The sequence below is a fragment of the Populus nigra genome, chromosome 5 (assembly GCF_951802175.1).
Source record: "Populus nigra chromosome 5, ddPopNigr1.1, whole genome shotgun sequence".
Taxonomy (NCBI): domain Eukaryota; kingdom Viridiplantae; phylum Streptophyta; class Magnoliopsida; order Malpighiales; family Salicaceae; genus Populus; species Populus nigra.
This window is the reverse complement of record NC_084856.1, coordinates 22565259-22585584: the sequence shown is the minus strand read 5'-3', so window position 1 is coordinate 22585584 and position 20326 is coordinate 22565259. Positions and strand designations below refer to the sequence as shown.

Below are 20326 nucleotides of genomic sequence, written 5' to 3'. Positions count from 1 at the left end.
TCCCGTCTTCATTATGTGTTTCTGCACTCGTACTTTTCTTAGCCTTTTGGATGACATTAAGCGATTATGTTTCTGTATGGCATCCTTTCTGGATCATAAACTCAGAAGAGGAGAGAAAACAAAGCAAGGAAAGCAAATGAACATAAACTCATAAATTTGACACAAGTTTCTGCTTCTCTAAGTTAGTCTGAAAATGCACGAGCAATTAGCGAAGCTATGGCATTGTATTTGCGTTTCCCTGAATATCTATGTAAGTTTGGTGATGTGTTTACAACAGTTCCATGCATGTCCTCAATGTATCCAATGCAGCTGACCAGCTAGCTACACTGCTTCCTCTTTTGCCACTCTTCCCCACTTTTACTGATACAAGTATCTTTAGTTCCTCAATTGGATAGCTGGTATAAGAATTTGAAATACAAATATTGCTATCATAGCCTACACATATGACTTCATTCTACAAACGCTAGCAATCTTATGATCCCTAGAGACAGAAAATTATCCCTGGAATGATATCTTAATATATTTTCCAGTCTTATTACTTGGACTCCGGATCTGGATCCGTACTTGATATGGTAGTTTGTCTTACTGCTTGGCTATTGATAAGCAGCAGGTGCACCTCATCTTAATGTGCAGTGAGAAACTCAGCAACCACAGCGCCATAAGCATATGATGTTAGTCTTGAATAGTAGGATCCTGCTGGTCTGGTTAATAAATGGAGACATATTTACGAAAGGCAAAGGGATGCATGATGCTAATAATTAACCAGTCTTCTTTAAAAAAAGAAAACCCTAGTTCAATTACAAAGGTAGGAGGATTCGGCAACATGTGGCTCCTCAACCAGTATTCACTGTGCCAGCAAGAATTTCAATGGAGAACTTGCATCAATGTGAGCTCATGACATCTTTTGACATATAAAGATCTTCACCTAGCTAGTTATATCAAGGTTGTCAATTTTGTTCCGTTCCGTCCGGAATGGCCGAAACATTCTATACCAATTCAAAAAACGGAACAAAACTGAACAAATTTCATCTCATTTTAAATCTCGGTCCGTTCCGGATTTTTCGGTTAAATTCCGCCCGAAACGTTCCGGTTCCATTCCACATGTTCCGTTCCGCTCTTGAAAAGTCATTGAATCAAATTGAACCTTATTCAATTTAATTAATTAAACCACCCAATTATAAAAAGCTCTTTTTTATTACTATTTTCTATAATAATGATATTAATAATAACATTGAAAATTATTATTACTATTTTCATTAACAATGATATTAATTTTTTAAAATTAGATTTATCACTAATATATATGGTTTATATTCATGTTGTTTTTTTCATGTTTATATTTTGTAGGAATTTGAGCAAAACAAGGGATGCTTTAGATTTCATTAGCCTTAATAACATTGACCTAACTTTATATTTAAAATATTTGTGTTAAAACATTTTACTTTCATAATATTTTGATATTTTGTTTAAGTTGAATTACTTTAAGTTAAAGATCTATTTATTCTTGACTATTTAGAAATATTTTAAATTTTGAAATTATATTTGTTTGGCATTGTGTTTGTATTGCATAATTTATAATTAATTTATCTTAAATTTGAATTATGTTTGTTGAATATATATATATATATGTGTGTGTGTGTGTGTGTGAACAGTACAACCCCGAAACGGCACGCCGAAACACTCCGAAACTGAAACATTCCGTTCCAATTGAAAAAACAAAACATTTACCGAAACGGAATTGACAACCTTGAGTTATATAGCTGAATTTAGCCGAATCAACTGGTTATTAAAAAATATTTGGAGTTGATGGGATTTTACAGATCAATATTTAATCCAATTTAATTACAAATTCGATTGCAATCAAATTTCAAATCTCAATTTCCCCGAATCAATTTATGAAGCTATAAGTTTATCAAGCATGACCATGATTGTGACTTTCCTCTCAGGCCACCAAACGTCCACTTGCTTTGCGTGTGGATGCAAGTCAACCTTTCCAGCTAGGGATAGGGACCCCATTGGAATGAGTGGGAAAACCCTAAGTGGGGCCCAATCACACATGGCCACGTCAGGAGGTGCCATTGATGCTTGTTTCTTATGAGTGATAGAAAAATATATTTATATCCACAAAAATCCCATCAAGACAGCACCACCACCATCGCTTGCCCCCGGTGAAAGAATTTAGGGTTTTGCCACCCCTTTGTGATTTTTTTTTGCTTGAAGATTCAGTCCCGCCTTCATCGTATGTATATTCAAGCCCTTGAATGGATTGAGATAGCTAAATTTTTTAAAAAATTTCTTATTTTGGCATGGATGATTCTTCACACAAGAAATCATTTTTAACCTAATCTGCTGATCCTTTTTTAAGGGATTGGACGTTAAGATCAAGGCACATGGTTTTCTAGAGATCATTTTCAATGAATTGGATTGACACTGAATGTGAAAGGAAAGATGAAATGTCATTCCAGCAATGGAGTCCAGCTACAAGGAAAATGATAGTCCACAAAAAGAAAGGGCAAAGCACTTGAATCATAATGAAGTATCTTTGAGATCAACCGAAGCAAAATAAAAATTTCTAATCTTGCATGCTCATTCTCTGCATTTAAAAATATAGAATAGTTATAACAACTAATTTACAAACCGACTCGACTCAAATACAAGATCATGAATTAGATAAACTGATTAACAAGTTCATGTAATGTTGCCTAATTTTTTAGTTCTATACATCACCACATGACACTCTCTATCCATCAAAATAGCATAGTTATAAAACTTGATCAAGAAGTTGAACCCACTTAAGATTCAGGTTATAAATTAGATAGGTTTTTCTATTAATTGACATAATTTCACATGATTTATTAGTTTCATACGTTATTTTTGTAGCATTTTCTATTTCTTGAAATAGTATAGTTATAAAACCTAAGTTGATATATTAACTTACGAGATAGTTGATCAACCCAAGATTTGAGTTTTTCTTAAACCCTTGAAAACGATATTGTTTTGATAAAAAAAAAAAGAAATTTCCACTTATCTATCCAAACCTATCCTTGAATCAGCAAATCACCGAGGTAACCTATTTAAGTCACCCTAGTCTTGCAAGTAGTTGGCTGGTCTATTTTGATTGTGAAATTGCTTATCATGATTAGATCAATTAATCAGCTTGTTTTCCTCTTATCCCACATAATTATTGCCAGCCAACATACAGCACTTTTTCTCAATATATCTCAAGCATGTTTATCAAAGTCAAAATCCTCACAATATGACATTTGCTGAGGGAGCAAAAGAAATTCCCAATAAGTAAATTAACAACAAAAGTCAAAACCCACTAAATAAAAAATAATAATCATTTTAGTCCCTCGTCATCTGCTAATTCAGTTGGATTGTATCTCTTATGATGTTCCAAATTTTTATTTTTTTTTAAGACAGGACATCCTTTCCACTACTGTAATATGAGACAAATTTTAGAATATCTTTCTGCCTCCCTGCATATTTTGCTTGACAGATACTTCAAATAATGATGTGAGATGGTATACTTTCGTTCACATTTATTTTGCTTGTAAGAACCGATCTTTAAGTTCTCTACCTGGATCAAGGTTTTTTTATTTTTAGATTAACGTAAATATTAGAGTCAGTTTGGATATATCTCAACTAATTTTATAAATTTTAAAGTTAACAGTCATGTAAGTCTTCAGTAATCATCATATAAGCAACTATAGAGTTTGAACCTGAAACCACGGAGAGAATAAACCTCTTAATCTTAAATTCTTATCACTTGGTCACCATTTAGTATGAATTTAATCTCAAATTCTATTAATTGATATATATATATATATATATATATATATATATATATATATATATATGCATGTTCTAAAAATAGTACAGAATATTATTTATATTTAATGATTATAGATTATATAAATTTTGTTTTTGAAAATTTGATTTTTTTAAAAAAAAAGTTAGGACGGGTCAGGTAACATTGAATGGAAAATTTCCTCAACCCAACCTGGTCCAGCTGGGTTGAAGTCGAAATTAGATGATGAATGCAAATAGGGTGAAATTTGATTTTTTTAAAAAAGAAGATATTTTATAATTATTTAAAATATGATATTAAAATAATATTATATTTTAAATTTTAAATTTATTTTTAATATTAGTATATTTCAAAACAATACAGCAACATAAAATAAAAAGAAATTTTAAAACACGTTACAACCGCAATCTCAGGTACCATCTTTGCCCGAAAAAGACTCACCTCTTGAACACTCACCAGCGCACACAGAAAAACCCCGCGTCTCTCTCTCTATCTATATTTTATGTCTCTCTAGATTTCTCTTCCAATCAAATCACTCAAACTTGTAAGTTTTTTTTTTCCTCTCTCTAAAAAAACCTGTCTTTTTCTTGGTTTGTTCAAGAATAAAAACTGAAACTCTGTCCTAGTTTTTAACGAAAAAATCTTGGGTTTTTGTTGCAGAAATGAAAGGTAATTAATAGATCAAATCTTGCCAATGCTGGATCTGTTGACACCTCTTCATGTTTCAACCGTGAGTGCCGTTTCTTTTCTGGATTTGTTTTTTAATGCTCTTGGCTTTCACTTTTTAATATACATTTTGTGTTTAAGTGCTTAAAGTTGTGTTTTTTGGCTTAATTCAGTGACCCTTTGTGGTTCTTTTTGTTTTTGGGTACTCAAGTTTGGTTCTTGATGGAAAATAAGGAAGACCCATTTCTTGAGATTTGAGTAATTTTGGTGGGTGATGAATACTTTGGTGAAGTTTTGTTGAAGGAGTGTAGTGGGTTTGTTTTGATGGAAAATAATGAAGACCCATTTGTTGGGATTTGCACTTTTTGGGTTTAGTCATTTGATTTGTTCTCATTTGAGTGAAAATTAGATAAAATCGTGGAGAATTGGGGTGGTTGATGAGTTATGTACTAAAGTCTTGTTTGAGTGGGGTTGAAGAAATAAGGTTTTAGCATAAATTTTTTTTACTAGTGTAAAGACTGAGACTTTCATAGTTGCATTAACTATTTCTAGCTTTAGTTTACTTGCAGATGCATTGTTTTGTACTGAATTGATTTATAGAATTTTAAATTTTGTTCAGATACTCGTGTGAAATTATATGAAATAGATGGCATTTTACTCAAAAAGTTTTCTTTTTCGTTTTCACGGGTGAAGATATTCCAGGAAAAAAAAAGATTCTTTAAGTGATTTTAGTGTTTGTTGAACTACATTGTCATGTAAAGGTTTTATGATTCAGTCAGATACGCATCTTTAATTTGCTTCATGAAAGATTGAATAGGGTTTTGGCACTGGGGTTATGGAAATGTTGACACGTAAACTGTCATGAGCCAGGACGAAGTATCAAGGATGAGACCTCCTCTCGTTCCACTTGCGACATTGATTGGACGTGAGCTTAGGAACGAGAAGATTGAGAAACCTTACGTGAAGTATGGACAAGCTGCTTTAGCAAAGAAAGGAGAGGATTACTTTCTCATAAAACCCGACTGCCAGAGGGTTCCTGGGGATCTGTCGACATCATTTTCCGTGTTTGCGGTACTCCCCTTTTCTTTTATACACGTTATTTACTTCCTCATTCAAGAGATGGTTCGGCATGGTTGCTGAGATAGTCAAGCAGAAGAAAAGGAAAGGATCAAATAATTTGTGGTTTTAACATGAAAAAAATAATCACCCTCCTTTTCTCCTTCAGTCCCAAATATTTGGACTTTATTTGAATCTTTAATTTATTTCCTTTTATTTTCCCAACCTTTATCCATGATAAAGTGGACCTTATGTGAATTAGGAGTAACTTTAGAACCCACCAAAATTCTTAAATTTGGTTTTATTGATTTCCACAGAAATACTCAGTGTTCGTTTTGTTGGCAGATCTTTGATGGACATAATGGGATATCAGCTGCTATCTTTGCAAAGGAGCGGTTATTGGACAATGTCTTGAGTGCAATTCCTCAAGACATCAGTAGGGAAGAGTGGCTTCAAGCGCTTCCTCGAGCACTTGTTGCTGGTTTTGTGAAAACTGACATAGAATTCCAGCAGGGAGGTATGTCTATGTACCCCTTCTATTGTAGTTTTATTCCTTTTGTTGCATCCTACACTTCTTTTCTCTGTGTGTGTCTGTGTACAGGTTCTAATCTTTCAGTTTAATGTAAATTGCAGGGGAGACTTCCGGGACAACTGTGACATTTGTCATAATTGATGGGTGGACTGTGACTGTTGCTTCTGTGGGGGATTCACGATGCATATTGGACAGCCAGGGGGGTGTGGTTTCTCTCTTGACAGTTGATCACAGGCTAGAAGAAAATGTAGAAGAGAGGGAGCGTGTAACTGCAAGTGGGGGTGAAGTAGGAAGGCTAAATGTTTTTGGGGGCAACGAGGTATGGTGCACTTTTTATTTGTCACTTATGACATGTTCAGATATGTATTTTATTCTCCCCCTCCTCCCCTCTTATTTTTATCTTATATGTACAATCTCCCAATGGTTTGTAGGTCGGTCCTCTGCGTTGTTGGCCAGGTGGATTATGTCTTTCTAGGTCAATTGGCGACACGGATGTTGGAGAGTTCATTGTTCCAATACCCCATGTCAAGCAAGTGAAAGTGAGCTCATTTTTTAATGTCAATGATGGGTTTTCAACCGTTTTTTTTTTAATTAATTTTGAAGCTTAGAAAATTCCTTTTCTGGTTATTTAGCTTTCAAATTTTGGTGGAAGACTCATCATCGCTTCTGATGGTATCTGGGATGCTTTATCTTCTGATATGGCTGCCAAGTCTTGTAGGGGTTTACCTGCAGAGCTTGCTGCAAAGTTGGTTGTTAAGGTGACATCTAGCATACTCTAGCTTCTTGTGTGTTTTCCATGATGCTTATGTTGCTTTATTGCTAATACTTGTTTGTTTTTGCTCTTCAGGAGGCATTGAGATCAAGGGGCCTGAAGGATGATACGACTTGCCTTGTTGTTGATATCATCCCATCTGACATTCTTTTCTTACCTCCAATACCCAGGAAGAAGCACAATATGTTCAGTTCGCTTCTTTTTGGAAAGAAAGTTCTGAGCTCTGTGAGCAAATCAACAAATAAGCTTTCTGCTGTTGGTGTGGTGGAGGAACTGTTTGAAGAGGGTTCAGCTGTTCTTGCAGAAAGGTATGTTGATTGTAAGATTCGTTTTTATTATTTTTCACAGATAGTTTATGTAAAACCACAGAGTATAAGACCAGAGGAGAACTCACCTCCCTACAGTCTTTGATTACCTATCCCATTATTCAGCGGATGATGACAATTGATCTGTTTATTCCTTCACTTATATAATGCAACTATTAAGTGAAAAAGGGAATAGGTAGTTTTGAAGTTCTGTCCTCTGGGAATGTAGTTTTTAATTTGTGATCTCTTCATTTTTTTCAATGAAAATGCAGATTAGGTAAGGATTTCCCCGTGAACACCAACTCTGGGATGCACAGATGTGCTGTCTGCCAAGTGGATCAAACCCCAGCTGACGGTTTATCAGTCAACTCGGGCTCTTTCTTCTCACATGGGTCAAAGCCATGTGATGGCCCCTTCCTCTGCAGTAACTGTCGGAAAAAGAAAGATGCTATGGAAGGCAAAAGGCCAGGTAGACCCACAGTGATTGCATAGCAACCTACCTATCCGGTAACAGAGTAAATATTTGACATATTTTTTGCATGCTTGGCTTTATTTTCCGGTACTGATTGTAAAAGATTTGTAAGAAATGAGGTAGAAATACAGGAAGTAGGTGTTTTTGTCTTTCAATTGTTTGTATTGATTGTGGTTTTTGCCCGGCTTCTGTACTAACTGACAGAAGACAGAAATGCTGTCTGATAGATATGTTTGTGATAGTTTGATTGCTAACAGTTTGAATTTGTAAGTAAAAATGAAGGCTGCATAGTTAAATGTTCTATTGTGTTTGCTTCGGATACAGTGTAATGGAATAGCAAACTACATACAAGAATGGCTTCATGTGATGTTTACAATTAAGAGTTTCTATGTTTGTGTCATGCTGTTTGGTTTCTAGGGATGTTAACCATTTTTTGCTAGTTTGTTTTGGATTGACTCGTGAAGTTCACTAGGTCAAACCGGATAAACTCCAGGCCGGGGGGGTGATACTCGCAAGTTTTTTAACCTTTTACTGCATGCCACTTGATGCTTCATCCAATGCCCAAAAACTAAAGAAGCCACAAGCCAAATATATTCATACGTGGTATAAATATATTTAAAGCTTTTGCACCATCTTCCCTCCTTTCTGCCTTTCTCTATAGTCCAAAGTGCAAAGAGCAACAAAAGTAGAGTTGAGTTCTCCCGGTGTGCTTTGCTTTATATGGACAAAAGGAGATTATTAAAAGGACAGTTGTTGGCTCATTATTGTTGCTTTTAACTTGTCAATCATAATAATCGATTACATGCATTCAAAAGTGAATTATTATTAAGGAAGTTGCCCCATAATCACACTTGATAATGAAAGCTTGGTATCCATTGAATACATGAAAGATAAGTAGGATCCACCAGCTCCATATATGAAGTAAAAATATCAAGAAAAAAGAACTTGAATTTATTTAATTTTAAATAGCGAAAATCTAGATGGAACAAGCACACACATACGAGCAATAGAAAGAAAAGAAAATGAACAAGGACATGAGATGTGAATTAGGCATGACAAGCAGCAATATGGTTCAAAGGCTTGCACCACAAGCAGTCAAGTGCTGCCTCCTAGAGTGGAGGCAGCCATTGCAGCTCAATTCCGTAGTTCCATCTATCAATGGGATCATCAGGTTTGATGTCCACAACAGAAGTATAAGCAGTGCACCCTCCAGCCCTGACCCTAATCCTATGTGAGGTCATTGCTGTATCTTTCAAAAAGTGGCAACAAAGAGTACCTTTGCATCCACTTCCCTCTCCAACCTCCTCATACTGCCTACAGAAGCTGGTCGATGAACAGTTCAACGGTGACAGTAGGATGTTATCAGAACAGTTGAATAACATAACAGTGTTATGAGTGGATATGTTGAACGACGAGTTTTCGTTGAGACTTAATCCTCCAAGGGAAAGATCAGTGGAACAACATGTGTTCTTCACTATTAGGGGAGGGCTAATGACAAGCTTACGAACACTAGGGTTGATGCTAAGGATTCTGTAGTAAAACCCTTGAGCTGACAAGAACTCTAGAGCACCACTGTTGCAATAGATTCTGTACCTAGGGTTTCCACAATTATCACTTGTGCTAAGTGGGTAAGGGACTTCCATGTTGCCACATTTAGGGCAAACATTAAGGGCTGGCACATGGGATAGTAAAGTGAGCAAAACGATTATCACGAACATCATCTTCACTCTAGTGTTCAGAACAGGAGAAAATACTAGATGAAGCAAGGAGCCTAACAGCTATTTGCCTTATATAGACATTCACACCCGCATGTAACTCTTTTAAGCCATAAAGCCAATTAACTACTGCTAAATAAAATATGCTCACAAGATATTGGAAACAAAAACAATAATGAATTCTGATACAAGTGCGGTGTCCCTTGGTGAGTATGATGCAATCTGGGACCTGCACACGGCAGATTCTCTGCTACCTTCCTAAATAAAGACAATTAAATAGTCATCAAGTTTATATCACCTCCATGAACTTTGAAGCTGATTAGCTGAAGTAACAACACCAACCTAAAGAATCTGAGACAGCATATAACCCACCTGATAAGTCAGATCATTCAACCATCAGATTGGCCTAACTTACCAGGAAATGGGGATTAATCAACAGGCGACTCACAGCATCCAAAATTGAAAGGTTTAGCAAAAAGAAAGCAAACTTGTTGCTTCGATGAAACAGCTACACTTAATGACTACAAGGACATGTGTTCACTTGTCAAGAAATGCAAAAACCTCAGTGCAAAGTATAAATAACCGGGCATTAAAATGCAGTAACAGGGGCCATGAAGTCTGCATCACACCATAAATCTCATAACCAACACATAATAATCGAGGATAACAAATGATGAACTGAAACTTTGAATATGTTACTCAAAATCGTGCAAATGTGTGCACACCAAGCTATACAGAAGTCTGGTCTTGGTTCCATAATCTCATCTGATTACATTCTAGATTTGTGGGGATTATCAAATGAATTCTTTGGTGGACATGCGTCAAAGAGACTGTATAATAAAATAACTAAATCCCACTTGCCTTCTTTTGAGTTTTCGGAGGCCATTTCCTGAAGTGGTTTTATATTAAATGATAAAAACTCTTCGGGGTGATCAAAAGAGGCAAGGACAAGCTGAAATAGTTAGTGTGGCATCTTAAAATAGCATCATCATGTCATTAATCTAACAAAACCTAGAGTGCGGTCGAGCTATGATTAGAGAGATGGTGGAATGCTTGATTTGGTTTCTGAATTGTATCCTACTCGCCGTTTAAATGGCACGTATACTATATATTTGCTAACATGTTTTTATCAAGATACACCAATAATTTTCTAATTTAAATATTTAAAAGCAAACATTAAAATGCCAAAACACTTCTCATGACTTTGTTAATTACATAAAATATTCATGTAAAAGTACAAAAAAACCCCAAATCCAAAGTTTTTTTTTTTTTTTTGTCTAATTCAAGGTTAAATTTGTAGTTATACTTTACAAGAACAACAAAAAAACCAAAAAAATTCTTATTTAGCAACTCAATAATTTTTTGATCTTAAGAATAAAAAAATATGTTTACCGTTAATAAACTTATAAGAAAACTCTTAGTTAATAATTTTAAATTTTGTTAGTTTTTGAAGTAAAAGAGTATTTTTATTCTTAAAAAAAAAACACATAAATTCCCAAAAAAAATTTTAATGAGAATGGATCAGTGAAAAAGACAAAAAAAAAATCAGCCTAATTTTTTCCCAATCAGGGTAAATACATAATTTCACTGTAACAATAAACCATATCTTCTTCTACAGTGAAAACACCACGAGTATATCACATGCTCTGGGCTTGATTGAATAGGAGTTGAATTGCGTATAGGTGTCTTGAGACGGCCAGTCACTTTCTGGGGAATGGGCCATGTTTCGGTGTGGATGAATTGCACCAGCTGAAATGCAAATGTCGTCTTCGATTCCAATGGGTACAGGGCAAGGGGGGGAAAGAGGAAAACAACCATGCTACTCCCAAGCTACAATTTCGTTTAAATGATACTGATTTGCTAGAACAGATGGATGAATCGACAGTGAAAAAAGACACTGACACAGGCACTTTAATCCCTGACATTGGGGATAACTCGTAATCTCAACTGAGCAAGACATAAAAGGAATCGAAATGAAAAAGAATAAAAAAACCTCTTCCAAAGTTTGACATTGCGTGAACACAATAAACATTTGCCACCATTACCATGGTAGAAAAAAGAAAGACTAGGATACCACTCTTGAATGGTTCTGCGAGCCTACTAAATTAGAAACAATAATTCACTACTAATTATTCCTTGAGGGTTTCCCAGATCCAAATGCAGCAAAAATAAGCACCAGACAAAAATGGCCGCATTAAAATGTTCATGAAGACACTGGGATTATCAGCGACCACGTGGCCTAGATGATGACCAAGTTGACTTTGAGCCTCCACCCCACCTATCACTGGGGGGGTTGCGATCATCAGGCCTGCTGCCACCACTGCCCCACCGGTCTGTATCTGAAGGGGGCTGCCTGGCACTGCCACTGCTCCACTTATCAGAATCTGGAGGGGCTGGCCTACCACTTCCACCTCCCCACCTATCAGTTTCTGGAGGAGCCTGCGCCGAGCCTTCAGTTCCCCCTCGCCGGAATCTGGGCACATACTTTCCAGCGGCTGGTGCAGCAGCCGCTCCAGGCTCTGGACCAGCAGGAAGCTCAGAAGACCTAGAAGGCCCATCAGCCAAGAGAGCTTCCCTCCTTATGCGTTCCTTTTCTTCTAGTTCGCGTTCTCTCTGTCTCTGCTTCTCAGCTATCTTATCCAACTTTGCCTTGTGTTCAGCTTCTTCTTTCCTGCGTCTCTCAGCCTCTGCGTTTTAAAACACCAACACAGAGAGCATGAGCTAGTCTTAATCATAGACTTATATATATTGGCATAAAACACCAACACAGAGAGCATGAGCTGGTCTTAATCATAGACTTATATATATTGGCATATAGGAGACGGTGTAAATACATAGTTGAACGAGGAAGGCAAGCAGCAACACTAAGGGGGAAAGAGTAGAGAAATGATGAAATGGAAACTCATTGAACATAAAATATGGATCAGGTATATAGTGGAGAAAATTTGTCCATCAAGCATATCAGGTATCTACCTTCATGCTTGCGAGCCTCTTCCTCTTCACGCAGCCTTTTCAGTCTCTCCTCTTCAGACCTCACAAAGAATATTTTCTTCCTCAAAGCTTCTCTCTCTTGTTTCCGAGCTTGAACAATCTGGTTGATCCTTTCTTCCCTCTCAGCTCTCCTTTGGTTGAACTCTGACTCTCGGCGGCTCTTCACTCTTTCCTCAAAAATGATCTGCAAGAGAACAAAAATTGAATTCCTTTAAACGTCGAAAACAAACCAAGAATCATAGCACAGAATATCCAGGGTGGAGGAGTTATCCTCATATTTCCTCAGATAAAGAAGCTTCCCATGACACATGGTATCACAGAGATATTAGATACTGACCTTGTTCTCCAACATCCGAGACAGCCTATTCTTCTCCCTGAGGTCCCCATCATGGCGCTGTCTGCTCAATTCAATTTCTTGCTGCAATGCAGATACCAATTAGAAAGGTAGCAACCTAACAAATTGCCCAGCAAACTATATTGAATGAAAATAACACCACAATAACAACCATTTTTTTACGCAAGTTGCAATTTAAGATGTGAAAGACAAGGGCAGAGAATTCAATTTTTATATAGAAAGACCTAGAAGGAAAACAGCCTTTCATGGACACATGACCAAAACTTAAGCAGATACCTGCTGCTCGTGTTCATGAAGTGCTTTCTCTTCCACCAATCGTTGTTGAAAAGCAGCTTCAATCAGTGAGGCTGCCTCTTCTCTTTTTGCTCTTTCCAAATAATCCATGGTTTTAACCAATTTCTGTAATTTCTTCTCCATTTCCTGCCTCTCTCTGAGCTGCTCACTCAAAGCCCTTTCCATTAAAATTTGCTTCGTCACTTTCTCCTGCATGGAGATAAAATTGTCATATTGGGCACAGCCCCCAAAATACTGGAAAGTAAATTTCAAAAGGTATAAACTCACTCCTTCTAAGATCGGCTTCTTTCCTCCTTTCCTTTTACTGCGCTTCTCATGTTCCTCAAGTAAAGCTTGTGCTTCTTCAAGTTCACGCTCCTCAATTTCCCGGAGGATCCTTTGTTTGTTCCTTTGCTCATACTCAGCTGCAAGCCTCTTCTGCTCTGCCTCTTCTGTAATCTTCTGCTGCTTCAGCCTCCTTGACTCCTCCTCTCGTTCCTGAAAGCAAAAGATTCATGTAAGAAAATTGAAGACATTGGTGAATGATGAATACGCAAGTTATCTACTGAGGCGGCAGCAGTTTAAATGGCACTACCATTTCCAAAAGTTGACGTTCTTGTTCCTCCTTTCTCTTTTCAATGATGGATTTCCGAGCTAGAAGTCTCTTGTGTTCCTTATCAACAATCTCCCCTAGTCCCGGTAAAATTTCACCCAGTTTTGATGATTTCCTTGTTGGAGGATAAATCATAGCCCTTGCTTTATTTAAGGATTCAGCAAAAACAGTCAAGTGATCTCGCAGCCCATCAGATTCAAGATCCTGTAAAAGTCAACCCAATGAATGCAGTCAAACTCTGTTTTGATGTCTCACCAGTACCACAAGAACCGAGGATAGCTGACAAGACAGGCCATTTAGAATGAATCAATGCAAGCAAAAAGCCAAGGTGCAAGCACAATATACTATTTCCAGACAGGATGCGATGCAGTGCAACTCAAGTTGGGAAGTAATATCAATAGTTCAGAAATGGAACTCAACAAAGGGACATGCAGATGGGAGAATGAGAGAGAGAGAGAGACAGTAAATGATACACGATTAGAAACACTGCATAGAGAATGAAGCATACCTGAGTGTCAAATAGCACAACATGCTTCATATGGTCCAGTTTCATAGCTATGAAATTATGTTTCACAGCATCAACCGAAATCTTCTCAACAGCAGAGAAATCAAAAAATGGGATCATCTGAGACAAACTCTCAATTTTCATGGTCTGATACACCTGAGACACCTGAAAAATCATGGACAAGCACAAGTGACCAGAGAAAAGGATTAAATAAATTAAACTGAAATAAACTCCAAGAGAAAAAGGTAAAGCAGAAAAAATTGCCTACCTGTTGAAGCAACCTCAGGGTAGCAAGCTTCTCGAGGGCAGGGATATATTGGGAGAGGTGCACTTCAGGCACGGAAGAAGCTGAGGTAAGTTTTCCCCCTAGTTTGGAAATTTTGGATAACAAAGGCTGAACCTTTGCTGTAAGATCTAATGGTAGAAATTCGTGCTCCAAAAGATGGTAAAGATCTTTCACTTCCTGAGTTGCACAGCTCATTACACCTTTGGATACCTGAAAACAATATTCAAACCAGGCAATTCAAATATTTTCACAAGAACAAGACAAAATATGGATACTGTTTCAAAATCCATTTATAATGATTTCCAGTACTGTAGAATTGCGGCACAGGAATTCGAGATAGATTACTCTTGGAAAATAAGGAAACTTTTAGCATTATATTTCCATCATTAAATGATAAAAAAGACAATTCTTAAAAGCATGCACTGCAGTCTCTCTGTTTTTTAGAATGAAGGGATGACTAAAAATAAATAGCAAGAAACTACCAATTCAAACTTACCAGTTCTGAAAGAAGGGATGACCTTGAAAGCTGCAAAAAAATGCACTATAGAAATTAGAAACATTAGAAAAATTAATAAATGATAGATCATGAAAGTAAATGCAAGTGAATACATTGCATTACCACTTCTCTACTCTCAGGTTTCAGGTCTAGATTGAAACCTATAAGATTAGCCATCCGCATATTCCGCTCTTTCTCATTTTCAAGCTCCAAATGAGATGCGCCCTGTGTGTGATCGTAAGGAGCCACCGCTAGAGCAGCCAAAACAACAGATGATGCTATCATCTGCAAGTCTTTCTGGCTTAAGTTTTTATTGAAACTTTTCTGAAGTGTAAAAAGCTTTAACCATGCATAAGCATGGTAAAGATGACTTGATGAAATCCAGAATATCTCTGTTAGCTTGGCATAATAAACCACCATCAAGGATGCCTTGGGAGTTTTTTTAACCATGCACATCAATCCATGGATATCTTCAACGGACCGAAAAGCTTCCTGAGCATGAAAGTTAGGGAAGTGAATGGCAAATGAATACAGGTATACATCCTAAAAGATGCACTACAGGTACATAACTAAATATGCATACCTGCCAGAGCTCAAGCTCAGTAGCTACTTTTAGCTGCTCAAATCGTGTATCAAGATACAGCTGCAAGCTCTCAGGGGCTGTGAGATCAGGTCGATCCCTTTGGTCTCTATATTTGTTGAGGTTTGCTAAATGGTTCCTGATGATCTCACACAACCGCCTAAATTCAGTTGTCCGTTTGTATTGTTTACAGAATTGGAAAGCTCGGTGGGCTGTCATCTGCATGTGACAACTTATGTTCAATAAGATAATTCTTTGGATTAATAGTTCTTGCATACAAATGGCCATCAGAATGGACACAACCAATCAACCCCATCACGCACCATCTAATGATGAAAGACAGTAGAAGCATGGGCACTTAGTTATGATGGACAAACTATAGTAGACATGATATGAGCAGAGGGCATGGAGGAAAAAGGAATCAACATAAGCAGAAAAATCCATATGCTTTTGATCATCAATAGGGTAGAAAACTAAGGGGAAAAAACTCAAAAGTCCAATGAGCAAAAGTTGGTCAGCATCAATATTCAGATTGTAATCATCTTATTGTGTAATAACTCAGCCAGTCAACTAAAAAGTAAGCTTTCAAGTCATCAGATGTTCCATATATGCATCGTATTGAAATTTTACAGAGATGGATGCTGGCGATATGAAAAGACCAGGCATTGAACCAGGAAGTTTTATGTTTAAAGTAGAAATTACCGCATATAGGGCCTCTAACTTTGAGTTGTTTCGTAATATTTCAAGTACTGTTCTATAGGTCTCCCACAGAAACTTGAACCAAGGAGTAACAAGCTCACGATCAGACCTCTCCTTTCCCTTCTCACCACTGACATAACTAAGCATCAGATCTTCTGGCCTTTTATCTGCTTCCAGATCATCCACATCAAGAGCTTCTTCAAGGGCTTGTGCCTGACTACGAGCTTGTTCAGCTTTCTCAGTGGAAAGATGCATGAAATGCTTGATCACCTCCTCCAAGGAAGTGACGTTCACTTGTTGGCAAACAATACGGTACTGAATCAGACCATCCTTAGCAAACCTGCCCCTCCGCAAGTCAACACAAAGCTCTACATACTTAAACATAATCCTTTCAAGTGGTTTTTGCCAAGCTCGGTATCTCTTTGAGGTGATTAGATCATGAAGAGCTTGCAATGCATCTTGCTTCTGCCCAACATTTATCAACTCTGCAAGCATACATCATTAAAAGTCAAGGAAATTGGGAAGTTAGTATCACATGTACATTAAAATCTCAGAGACAAACATATGACAACAAATTCAAAAACTAAAGGCCTAGGAGTATTTCCCTACTTCCACCATAACCATACTACAAGTCACATCTGGAGCAAAGTCCAGTGAAATAAAGTGGTTCTTCTAAAACCACATTTTGTCGTTCACGTCACTTCTGAGGCCAATTTTAAATCACAACCAGCTAAGATTTTTCGTTAATGTGAAGCATGCTAGCATCGAGTGAATTTGATATCACCATAATTTTGGAACTCAAACACATGATACATTAAACTCTCAGGTTTAAGCACCGTTTTAAACAGATTAAAGTGATGCATTGGAGAGGGCATTAATAATTAACAAACAAAAACAAAACTCATCACTCACCTTCAGCTCGCTTCAAGGCATTCTCTGGCTTGGCAAAAGTCGACATGTTGCAATCAAAATCTCTCAACCTGCTCAATTAAACGTAAAGTATCAAACTTTGGGTCACCGAAAATAAAAGGACAAGAAACAAAAACAAAAACACAAAATAGTAAACCAAAAACAAAAAAAAAAGTCAGAAATATCAAAAATTCTAATCAATCTCACATAAATCCCACGAAATATTCAACTTCCAAATCCTAAAAAACACATATCATGCAAAAAATCACTCAGTCTACACTGATTTATCAAAGATCCACACAATTCTTTTACTATAAGCCAGAATCTAAAAAACCCACTTCCAAAAACACATAAAACAACCTCTAGAAAACCCAACGCATCAAATCCGATTGAAAGATTAAAACTTCAAGCAAACAAAGCCAGGAGAAAGGATTTCTTTAAGAGAAAACAAAACAAACAAAAAATAAAAAGGAACCCGCTAAACTTACGCAAAAAAACAGCGTAGAGATTGAAATTGAGTGAAGAGATAGTGAGAGAAGGGTGGCCGCTCTTGGTTTTCTCCTGCAAGAGCCAAGGGTTTTGAGTGTCCGTTTTATTAGGAAACCGACACTTCTTATAGTCGGCCCATAAGTGAATTGTCCAGATAAGAATATTTTGGGTTTATGGGTTTGGGCCAAGCATTATCAAATATACTAGAAGAACACTGTTCATCATTCCTTTCACTTATATTATCGTGGTTTTATATATTGATATTTCTTTCAAATTGCATTCTTTCATGTGCACGAAGTGTTAATGAATATTCCGATAATAAATTAAATTTTATTTTGCAAAACAGCATTTTATTTATTGTTAAGAAAATTAAATTAAAAAAAAAAGGAATCAGAGTTAACAAGACAAAAAAAAAAAATACACCGCTAGAATATTGGCTAGAAAAACTTAAATTTGCTCCATGAAATTTGAGTTTAGCTATTGTTTGGTCCTCTTGTTGTTTTGGCAATCAACATTTTAGTTCCAAACTTTATTGTTTTATGTTTTGGTCCCTGTATATCATAAGACGAGCGTCGCCAAAAATATTAAGGAAAGAAAAGTGATTGAATGTCAGTATTTAGGCCATCAAAAATGCTTATTTTAATATCAATGGATTTGTATTTTTTAGAGGAATTCAATGAAGATAATGCTGCCATATAATCATGTCAAAAAACCATCTCAATCTAATAGCTTAAGCTGTTAGGTGAGGTTCCAGAATATGATTTATATTATTCTCTAACATACCCTCTCAAGTGAAAGCCCTTTGAGCTTGAAACTTGCACAGACTCATTTTACCTTGTGCTTAATTTTTATCAAATAAATGGGGATTGTGAGATTCGAACTCGTGACCGCTTGGTCATCAAGACTCTGATACCATGTTAAAGAACCATCTCAACCCAGTAGCTTAAACTGCTAGGTAAGGTCCTAAAATATGATTTATATTATTCTTTAACAAATCATGCCATGAAAGGTTGACTGGATCCTTAAAGTTTTGTTGGGTTTTTTTTTATCTTTTTTTAGAGGAACTAGGGGTTGGAAACGTGTTTGTTAAGGTTTCAATTTTGTTTTTTTAGGTTTTTTTAAGATAAAAACAAGTTGTAAAAATGAGTCTTTTAGTCTAGAAACTTAAGAGTATAATTTTCCAGTCATTAGCGGTGATTTAAAAATACTATAAAAATAACAAGTTAAATGTTATGGCTGATGACAGGTGATCTATTTACAAAAACACTAGAGCAGAGTCATCCGCTCCTTCAAGAAAAAAACATTCAGTCACGTTTAGCTTGCTTGACCTAACAATGCCTGAATATATTTTTTTAATGTTAATCAATACCCCTAATCTTATTTATTTATCTTTACTTTACATTAATTTTTTATTTGAAATTCAATCACTGCCCTCTCTTTTGTTTTTTAATTTTTTCAGTTCATCTTCTTTTGAATAATAGTTATTTTTTAATTATTTTTTAAATAATCGATGCTTTGTAGATATTATTGTAATTTATCTTTAGTTTTTCTCTTTTTATAAATTATATAAGTAAATTTTATTTGCATTGTTTAATTATAAAAATAAGATTATTTATTCCTTGTATCAATAAATAACCTCCAAGATAAAAAAATTAAATATAAAATAAAATAAAATTCATAAACATGGTTAAGTATTTATATATGTATGTATCTTCTGCTTTCAATATAAAAAATAGCTTCGTGATTTAGTATTTAATTAACATTAACAATTCTTTTTATATTTATCGTTTTACATATTTTATATTTATTTTATTAAGTGTAAATAATATATTTTTTTGTTTCTTAATTAAAAACTCACGGTGCCCAAAAACATATTTATAACCATACATCTCTTATTTATTAATATTAGAAATTAACTTGAAAAATTAATCATCACGTAATGTGAATTACAATACTAATACATGTATATATACACGCACAATCAAAGACACATAAGAGAAAAGACATAAAAAAAAAATTTGTTTTATAAATGATAAAAAAAAATTATATAACATATTGTATGATAATTTTTGCAATGTATCAAATTGTAACACTTACTTTACAATATTATTATCTAAAAAATATATCATGTTATTAAAATGACTAAAATCATTATGTTAGAATGAAGGTTGGTATTAATATTGACAAGATTGTTGGACAACATCAAATAAAGCATTGCACAATTTTTGTTGTTAATAAAAATGAGGTGATTAACATGTTGGAGGAAGTTAACTATCTTTTTTATATATGATATTGCTAATTACTTAAAAATCAAGTCATTAGGTTTAGGGGTGAGTAAAAAAATCAAAAAACCGATTAAACCAAAAAAACTAGAAAAAAAACTGAAAAAACTGAACCATGAAAAAAAACCGATCAATTCGGTTTTATAAGTCCGAAACTGAAAAAATCGAACCGAACTCAAACCAGAAAAACTGAGCCAAACTGATTTGAACCGGTTTTTGTCCAAAAAATTGAACCAAAACCGGTCAATTTGAACTAGTTTCGGTTCGGTTTCGGTATTTTTTTTAAAAAAATTAATTTAATTATTTTTTTCTAATAAAAATCAAATCAAAAATAATCAACCCTGACTACAAGTTTGCACATGTAAATTGATATAATTAAAATCACTTAACATTCTTAAATTTATTTTGTTCTTGCACTTTTCTCTAAAAAAACAGTGCAGACTGCAGAGACTGCAAGAGATGGTAAGAGAAGGGTGGAAAGTACAGACCACTTTTCTACAATTTTTTTTTCAAAATTTT

At 35.6% G+C, this 20326-nt stretch overlaps 3 protein-coding genes across 4 annotated transcripts; 1 reads left to right on the top strand and 2 right to left on the bottom strand.

Moving 5' to 3' along the window:
• Window positions 1-4199: 4199 nt before the first annotated feature.
• LOC133695160 (probable protein phosphatase 2C 5) lies at window positions 4200-7915 on the top strand. 2 transcript variants are annotated; one of them, XM_062117008.1, is made up of 9 exons: window positions 4200-4355; window positions 4472-4541; window positions 5348-5548; window positions 5879-6050; window positions 6167-6384; window positions 6497-6604; window positions 6698-6823; window positions 6913-7145; window positions 7415-7915. In XM_062117008.1, the coding sequence occupies exons 2-9, from the start codon at window positions 4506-4508 to the stop codon at window positions 7632-7634; spliced, it is 1314 nt and encodes a 437-aa protein (XP_061972992.1). In that variant the 5' UTR covers window positions 4200-4355; window positions 4472-4505; the 3' UTR covers window positions 7635-7915. The 2 variants fall into 2 exon arrangements, with proteins under 2 accessions (XP_061972992.1, XP_061972993.1); XM_062117009.1 differs by lacking the exon at window positions 4200-4355 and having other exon boundaries at window positions 4466-4541; window positions 5295-5548.
• A 502-nt stretch (window positions 7916-8417) lies between these two features.
• LOC133695161 (wall-associated receptor kinase-like 20) lies at window positions 8418-9379 on the bottom strand. Its single transcript, XM_062117011.1, has one exon. It carries the CDS (start codon window positions 9333-9335, stop codon window positions 8724-8726), a length of 612 nt encoding a protein of 203 aa, XP_061972995.1. The 5' UTR covers window positions 9336-9379; the 3' UTR covers window positions 8418-8723.
• A 1934-nt stretch (window positions 9380-11313) lies between these two features.
• LOC133693989 (eukaryotic translation initiation factor 3 subunit A-like) lies at window positions 11314-17654 on the bottom strand. Its single transcript, XM_062115387.1, has 14 exons — window positions 17525-17654; window positions 17040-17107; window positions 16131-16612; window positions 15432-15647; window positions 14972-15340; window positions 14849-14878; window positions 14335-14562; window positions 14070-14231; window positions 13544-13765; window positions 13237-13446; window positions 12952-13158; window positions 12658-12738; window positions 12303-12504; window positions 11314-12016 (listed from the first exon to the last, which is right to left on the bottom strand). Exons 2-14 carry the CDS (start codon window positions 17083-17085, stop codon window positions 11553-11555), a joined length of 2919 nt encoding a protein of 972 aa, XP_061971371.1. The 5' UTR covers window positions 17086-17107; window positions 17525-17654; the 3' UTR covers window positions 11314-11552.
• Window positions 17655-20326: the final 2672 nt, after the last annotated feature.

Excerpts from the sequence above, each read along its gene's own strand:
- LOC133695160 (XM_062117008.1), top strand. The coding sequence starts at position 4,506 with ATGCTGGATCTGTTGACACCTCTTCATGTTTCAACC. Across the intron at positions 4,542-5,347 it reads CACCTCTTCATGTTTCAACC|GACGAAGTATCAAGGATGAG; the intron begins GTGAGTGCCGTT and ends GTCATGAGCCAG. Across the intron at positions 6,051-6,166 it reads CATAGAATTCCAGCAGGGAG|GGGAGACTTCCGGGACAACT; the intron begins GTATGTCTATGT and ends TGTAAATTGCAG.
- LOC133695161 (XM_062117011.1), bottom strand. The coding sequence starts at position 9,335 with ATGATGTTCGTGATAATCGTTTTGCTCACTTTACTATCCCATGTGCCA.
- LOC133693989 (XM_062115387.1), bottom strand. The coding sequence starts at position 17,085 with ATGTCGACTTTTGCCAAGCCAGAGAATGCCTTGAAGCGAGCTGAAG. Across the intron at positions 14,879-14,971 it reads AACCTGAGAGTAGAGAAGTG|CTTTCAAGGTCATCCCTTCT; the intron begins GTAATGCAATGT and ends ATTTTTTTGCAG. Across the intron at positions 13,447-13,543 it reads AACGTCAACTTTTGGAAATG|GAACGAGAGGAGGAGTCAAG; the intron begins GTAGTGCCATTT and ends TTTTGCTTTCAG.